This window comes from Cydia amplana, chromosome 6 (genome assembly GCF_948474715.1).
Source record: "Cydia amplana chromosome 6, ilCydAmpl1.1, whole genome shotgun sequence".
NCBI classification, from domain to species: Eukaryota; Metazoa; Arthropoda; class Insecta; order Lepidoptera; family Tortricidae; genus Cydia; species Cydia amplana.
Window position 1 is genome coordinate 18,693,527 of NC_086074.1, and position 8,475 is coordinate 18,702,001.

At 36.8% G+C, this 8,475-nt stretch overlaps 1 protein-coding gene across 1 annotated transcript; it reads right to left on the minus strand.

Annotated features, from left to right (window-relative positions):
• Positions 1-4,229: 4,229 nt before the first annotated feature.
• On the minus strand, positions 4,230-8,222 carry LOC134649282 (germinal-center associated nuclear protein). The gene is made up of 8 exons (XM_063504007.1): positions 8,067-8,222; positions 7,873-7,989; positions 7,638-7,799; positions 7,236-7,397; positions 6,503-6,793; positions 5,475-5,612; positions 4,715-4,904; positions 4,230-4,412 (listed from the first exon to the last, which is right to left on the minus strand). The coding sequence occupies exons 1-8, from the start codon at positions 8,147-8,149 to the stop codon at positions 4,314-4,316; spliced, it is 1,242 nt and encodes a 413-aa protein (XP_063360077.1). The 5' UTR covers positions 8,150-8,222; the 3' UTR covers positions 4,230-4,313.
• Positions 8,223-8,475: the final 253 nt, after the last annotated feature.

Consider the following 8,475-nt stretch of genomic DNA (forward strand, 5'->3'; position numbering starts at 1 on the left):
CAGATCATCATCTTCCTCGCGTTGTCCCGGCATTTTTGCCACGGCTCATGGGAGCCTGGGGACCGCTTGGAATTAGCGTGGGCACTAGTTTCTATGAAAGCGACTGCCATCTAACCTTCCAACCCAGAGGGTAAACTGGGCCCTTATTCGGATTAGTCCGGTTTCCTCACGATGTTTTCCTTCACCGAAAAGAGACTGGTAAATATCCTATGATATTTCGTACATAAGTTCCGAAAAAGTCATTGGTACGAGCCGGGGTTTGAACCCGCGACCTCCGGATTGCAAGCCGCACGCTCTTACCGCTAGGCTACCAGCGCTTAAGCTTTGGATTCCTCCGAAAACGGTGCCGTCATATAGCGGCCGTCATATAGCGGCCGCAAAAGACGGCCGTCTTTACGGTGGCGACATGTGGAAAGTACCACGGCGTCATAACACACTGTCAGCCACCAAGGTCAAAGCGGCAAATTCGAAAAATGTAGGCGCGATGGGATAACGTCCCATAGAAAATTGGAATTTCGCGCCTTTTCCTACTGACAAGATTTGCTTGATCATCTATAATTTACTTGGAGGATGAAATATCATCAGAAGAGGAAAATAATCGTAGTACGGAATCATTTATTCAAATCTCGTGTCATTTATTCAAAATGGCGTCACCGCTATCTAATAAAACGTTCACGAAACTATCGACACCGTCATGACGGCCGTCATCTTACGTTACGTTGGCAATCAACGTAACGTAACGCCGTCTAAGAAACCGCGCCATCTTGTTTACATAGACAACGTTCTAGTGACGTCATTCAACGTTATATAGCGGCCGTCATATTACGGCACCGTTTTCGGAGGAATCCAAAGCTTTACAAACCGGTCCAAACTGATCAATGTCATCATAGCTAATTTGTAAGTAGGTTTCTAGTGTTAACAGACGCGATGCCGTTACCTTAGGACTATGTTTAAAATTGGACATATATAAAGTCTATTTTTTTTATTCGGTAGACTGAAATGACAGTTCATAGTATGAACATAAAATGTCATTCCATACTATGAAATGTCACTTTAGTCTACCGAATAAAAAAATATACTTTTAGAAAAATATTAGATGAATCAGATTGTTTTTTTTTTATTAATTGTATGTTAAACAACAACATAAATACACACTTGCCTTATTTAACATGATTACATGACATTTATAAAGGAAATATTATTTATCTCTTTAGTGAGAGTGATTGGTTTGGACTTACCGTCTGTTATCTAAGAGCTCCTAGCGCGCTATATTTGCTAAGTACACAAATTTCAGCATTTAAACAACCGAACGCAAAGTCAACGTTGATTTGTTGAGCTGTTTTAGATTATTTATTCACGCATATCTCGGGGACACTCTGGCATATCCGTTATAAGCAGTGATCGTTAATTTTCCAGCATTGTTGGTTAAAAGCATCTGTATGCCCTACTCTAGGTGGAATAGATAATTAGGGTTAATAACAGTAATATTAACCTTAACCAATCCTCTCCCTAGAAAAAAATTGAAGAAAATCTTTTATATTTACTATGCTGCACCAAAATTGCTGGAAAATTAAAGATCACTGGTTATAAGGTATCATTACAAAGTGGCTAGTAGATGGGCGGTTTAGAAACCTACTATTTCTCGAACGATAGCCTCGACGACGCCTTTATGTGGATTAACCCGAAGCTAAAGGCAAACTGGCTGGCGGCTAGACTTTTGCAAGAAGCAAGTGATATGACATTTAAAGGTTTTAAAGTAATCGATATGGATACAAGAAAATATCGCCTAGAGATCTCAATCAAGAGATACATTTTTGTCATGAAATACAACTTTTCGCCCACCTACTAGCCGTCACATGATTACTATCGTCAACACAGTTACCGTTCATACACTTTGTTGCAACAACATAACGGTCTACTTATGGTTAGTTGTGTTGTTGCTAGTACCTCGCTGGGTTGGGACCATCAATCGAAAGTTTCCTTTGGTCAATTGAAAAATAAGTATGTTTGTAATTTGTAATTGAATTTAACACATTCATTGCCACCCAGCCAAACAAGACATCCGCGCCAGGCCACAAAAATTTAGTCATATAAAGCTGTAGTACCACGATCCCGACTATCGGGTCGTCTGGCCTGGGAACGAAATCATAAAATACCCGATAGTCGGGTTTTCGGCACTGAATGTGTTAAATTGGTCCAATTTGTCAATAGTTTGCTAACCGATGGCTGGAGGACTTTCTAGGTATTGTGAATTGTGATACCTTATTTGTACCTGTATCCAGGGCTCGGAACCGGTATTGAAATAGGTACCTGTTCATATCGTTCCAAAACCGTATCATTTCGTTATTTAATTAAAAACCGGTTAATTGATGGAACTGGAACTAAGAAAAATCGTTATATCCCCTAACCGATAAAAAGAGGGAACGAAATTAACTGGTTATTCTCATGTCTCGGAGACTCGGTCAAACTCGTTGTCATACGTGAAAAAGAGCAATACTCGTTCTATCTTGCTTCGGTATTTTCAATTTAACCGGTTAATTTCGTTCCTCAAGAATGAGAACGTATTTGGCATAAACCGTTAACAGTTCTTTAACCGGTAACCACAAAAGGAAATGAACCAAACCGGTTTGAAAAGAAAACGGTTTCCGAGCCCTGCCTGTCTGTATCAGTAGATGGTAATCAGAAATAAAGAATGATATTGAGAATAGTCCCTTTCTGCCGTGGTCCCAAACATTTGCCACTAGGTAGTTTTGGCTTAGTATCGTGTAAACCTACGGTGTAAACGAAAAATTACATGTAGTCAAATGTAAAAATATATCATTCAATGTCTTCTAAATATTGTCCGTTCTTATACCGCTGTAATAAGATCGCCGTTATTTACGAATGTTGATTATGTCCATATTTTATGCTAGGCTGTACAGTGCATCGCATATTCAAGCGGTCGACTTATTAAAAAAGTAAACTTTAACGGTTAATCTCCCACTTTATTCAAAAATTGACGTTAGCCTCCTAAGGCCCAAGGTCCTACCTATAGTACTTCTTCAGTTCTAGTAAATTTAAATCTTATTCAATTGGAACAGAGTCGCTTTTTCTTTGTTTCGTTCAATTTTCAAACAATGCTGAATCAACTCTATTTCCTACACTAGGTTCAAATTTAGTGGCAAATTTTAGATTTTTTACTTGTATGGCTGGGCCTTAGGAGGCTATAGTTCGTTTTTTTAGCATTAGAAAGAAGGTAAGCGATCTTGACATGTCTTTTAATTGAAAAACGCTTTGTAACTTATACTTATGAAAGCAGAAGAATAAATGATCGTTTTAGATTCATAATTGTTACATATTTGCCGTGACTTATTTTTAAAACATGTTTTTCAATTATAAGACACATCAAATAAATAAATAAATAAATAAATAAATATTATAGGACATTATTACACAAATTGGCTAAGCCCCACGATAAGCTCAAGAAAGCTTGTGTTGTGGGTACTCAGACAACGATATATATAATATACAAATACTTAAATACATAGAAAACAACCATGACTCAGGAACAAATATCTGTGCTCATCACACAAATAAATGCCCTTACTGGGATTCGAACCCAGGACCGCGGCTTCACAGGCAGGGTCACTACGCACTAGGCCAGACCGGTCGTCAAACATCACAACACCAAGATTGACAAACATACAACACACACATCAAGACATCAAGATTGTTTACCTTTTTTCTAATGCTAAGAAAAACGAACTATAGAGTTTAACTTATATTTTCTTTCGTGTTTAAATTAATTAAATTTAGTCCTAAATGGATTACAAACATGCACCATTTTGAAATTAATGAAATCATTTTAAGAGATGTACTTTATATGGTACATGTGGATATATATATAGGTATTGTTTTATGCATGTACATGTACACTTGACCGCTTCGCACATCCGATGCAGAATTGTAAAATAATGAATTTGACATGTTTATTTGGACACTACATACATGGGAGCCATGTGACCGTTTGATATTTACATTTTGTTGTCCACTGTAATTAGTCGTCATAATTAGGTGAATTTTCTTATGTAAATAATAAAGGATTCCTTTATATAAAAATATTGTTTTATTTATAATTTTAAGTATAAAAATTAAGATACACTTCTTGAGATCTTGATTGATAAACAATTGAAAACTTAACAAATATAAAGTAACTAAAAATTACACAACATAATTACTTAATTAGGGTTACATAAAACGTGAGCACCATTATCTGCAATCACAAACAGTTTTTGTGAGACCCGACTTCAAATGTAAATAAAATTGTTGGTGCGTCAAGCACCGTAAGCATATTCTTCAGAGTGATATGTGAATATATGCTTATGCGAGAGATCCTTATTCTGATCCAGAAGCAGTAATCTTGTTGGTTGATGCTGAAAGTTAAAAAAAAACACCTACAATTAATTAATCAGGACATTACACATTTTATTTAACCTCCTAAGACCCTGCATACAATTTTTTGTACATAATCCACAATCAATTTTGAACTTTTATCGAGTAACTAAAGGGTTCCAAATTCAAAAACAAAATGCTTCTAGATCTCAGGAGGATGACTAAGTTACATAGATGCCTAATTCAACAACACAAATAATGAAACAACGTAGTTGAAATAAATGTTTTAAATGCACTCGAGATAATCAGTACTTTGCTGTATGTAGTCCACCAATGTACGTACCGTAGCGACATCTGCCTTGAAGTTTCCTTTAGTGAACCGCACCGCCCCCTCATTGGCCACCAGTCCGTAATGCGCGCACGCCTGCGCGGCTGCGGCGTCGCTGTCGAAACGTAGCCAGGTACGTAAGCCACTTAGGGGTACTGACAGTTGTTTGCTGTTGTATGCAGCGCTTATTACTTGTAGGGCTTGTCTGGAAGTATACAAGTTGTACATCTCAGTATTCTTAGTATAGTCACAGAATAAATAATAGTACCTATTAGCACAGAAAATAGATTTTATAGAGAGTTACTGTCATGGTAAATTATGTGGCCACAGTAAATTTACCGCCATCTTTTGACAGAAGATTAACCTTTTCGACGCCGTGTCAAACACAAAAGCTGTCACGCTGACGCCATGTCACCGAAGTGTCAAAACTGAAATTGAACTTTATGCATATGCACGTAGGTCTATGTTACTTTGTGGTCTGTGACCGAATAATCGGTCTTTGGCGTTGAACCTACGGTGCAGATATATCGGTCATTGGCGTCCATAAGGTTAAAACTGTTAGAATGCCATTTGACTTTGATCCTTATTCTTTCACTGATATGTGTTAATTTGCAAATATTGAAATTAACGCCATCTAGCCGAGCATAGGCAAAGATTGCAATTATAGGTGGGATCGAAAGGTCCGATCGCTGAGCCTCGCACCAACCTATGTCGCCGTCGCCAGTCGCGCAATGTCGTGGCCGAGCCGTGAAGGTTCCATCAGTAGTGTATTTACCTTTGCAACGTCGGCAGATATAAACACAAGGCACAGTATGTCAGTGGACACAGGTTATCCAGCTGCTTGCATACTTGAACGAAATTGCCTCTCCAGTTCGCTGCAGCTATTTTGTAAGCTAACTTTAAAGCTGCGTGACTGAAAGACGAAAGACAAAATATTATAAGATGTTAGTATGCAAGTATCAGGGATGTAACGGATGTGGTTTTATCGGAAGCGAACCAGATGTTTTAAATTTAGTTTATCGGAACCAGAAACGGAATCGGAACCAGAAACGGAATCGGAACCAAAAACGGAACCGGAGCCTGAGTCAGTTCTATCAGTAGGTATACATTAACAACACAACACATACGAATAGGTATTTTAAATTCGAAAACACGGATAAACCAGAACATCTAATTACTGCAGCACGTGGCAAGCGGGGCTATGAGCGAATGACTGGTATAAACCTGTTTGTTCTTGATGTACACCGCTCATGTCCCGCTGCCGCGCTAAGCATTGACATCCAATATAACTTCCGTTTAAAAAGTAACGGAACCGGAACAGAAACGGATGTGTAATACCAAACGAAAGTTCCGACTTAACGGAAACGGAAACGGAGCTCTGTAACATCCCTGGTAAGTATAGTTGAATCATATCATTGATTTTGTATATTTTATTTGAAATGTAAATTGGTTTTACGAATTAAATGAGTAAGTATGAGTAATTGAGACACCGCGTTTCGATCTCTCACTCCCACTCATGGCGACTCGCAATGTCGTTGCTAAGCCATATATATGATATGAGGGTTTTCAGGATTGTTTTAAGCCACTTACAAACATTTTTTGCAAAATGAAACCCATACCCAATAAGGTGATGGAAAATAGAGTAAAAACCAGATAGACTGGGTAGTTCATTGGCCAATCAAACTGTAATTTTAGTATCATCATAGATTAGAAACTAAAAAAAATGGTATCTTGGATAAGTCCTATAATTTATTAAATGCATTAAAATTACATCGGTATCAAATATATGTATGCTACACTTACCTTTTCAAATTATTTGCCAAATTCATGTATCTATACATGGGATGCACATCATCCAGATTGCACAGTATATACAAGCTTTCCACTAATTGGTGGTCACACTTTAATAAATTTTCCATTTGACTCTTATTGCTAGCAAGATTAGGGTTCAGTTTTAATTGCTCCATCTCAGTAGTTAGGTCTTTTGGAGTTTGGCCCATGGAATCACTGCAGCTTAGGAACCACTTTAAGCACTCTAGAAGTAATTTCTTGTTTAACACTGGATCATATGATGTTGTTGGATATTCACATAGTCTGAAAGAAGAACAATATGTTTTGTTATTACACATTCAATAAGTTTAATGTTTTAAAGCCTAAACTTGAAAAAATCTTGAAGTATTTTAATTACAATGATTTTTTTCTTTATTTTTCCCACAATCTATGCAACATTACCCATCTATTTCAATTTATTAGGGAACACTTACGTTTTTCAATTATTAATTTTTAATTTTAACCCTTAAACGCATGATTTTTTTGTATGATTCCCTAATAAATTCAAATAGATGGGGAATGTTGCATAGATTTTGGGAAAAATAAAGAAAAAAATCATTGTAATAAAAAAAAATGCAATATATGCATATCAAAATATACGATGTAGATTGCATTTAAGGGTTAAAGTTTTGTAAAAATTAATTCCATGTAACTTCACCGCAAATTAAATTAATTATGTTTATAATTGATCTTAACTGTAACTTACTTATAACCAAAATAAACATGGAAGCGTATCATTGGCTCCAACAAAGTCATGCACTCCTTAGCCGTGAGTCTCTGCACCGTCATGTCCTGCCGCACTGCTCGGAGACGGTCACTCACAAAGTCATATATCACCACTATATTTGTATCTTCTTTTTGTGCTATTCTGAAAGGTTATATTGGAAAAGAAATGATTATATGACATTCAATACACAATCGAGTGATTTCCTTAATATGTATGCAAGGATCTCCAACCCCTGCCCATCTGGGGGAGCATACACCTGTCTATTGACTGGTAGAGAATGCCATTAGGCATTAAGTCCATTATTTTTGTGTTTTGTGCAATAAAGTTTAAATAAATAAATAATAATACAATTATTTAATTTTTTCCATACATGTAACTTACTTGAGTAATAGATGTCGTACAGTATCTTGGAGGACCCTGTAGGGCCGCAGCAACCGCGGCACGGCAACCGTTGAGTCTGCAGCAGAACGGCTGTAGCTTTTCACCAAAACCTTCTTTCCATCAATAACCTCCAGAACATGTACCATTTTGGCAGTTTCTCGGCTGTAATAAGTGTATAAGTCAAATGTCATTTATAGGTATATGGATTACACGTAAATATAAAATAAAAACTTACATTTTAACTTCATCCTCAGGGCACATTGATAGACAAGTGCCTTTTATAATTTCAGTATCTTTGGATGCTTCAGATTTAAATCCATTGCTTATTTTGCTTCTTGGTTTGTTTTTTGGCCTGCAAACAATACATCGAAATTAATTTAAGACTACATTCTGATGGTACAATACGAAAAAGTAAATTGTGAAACTTACGCTGAATTCACATCTTTGGCAATCACTCTGTTTTTTGTTTCGATAGGCTGGATATTCTTAGTATAGAATTCAAAGTACGACATAATGCACCCACTATGTCAGTTATTTATATAATTTTTAAGCAATGTAAAAGTTTTTTTGAGATTTGAATTGGAATTTTCACCCACAGTAAAGTCAACATTCAAAATATTATATGTCAATCTGATATTTTTTTTTTTTTTGAAATGTCAATGTCAAAAATTGCCAAATCAAGTGGCAGTATATTCAAGCTATTGTTTTTAGCTCTACACTTAAAGAGCTGTAACATACTACCGCACCGCACCACACCGACCTTGGTGCGCCGCACCCATGAGAGCGAGACAGAAATATCTCTTTCCTACTCCTAACCTATTTGTCACACTCTATGGGA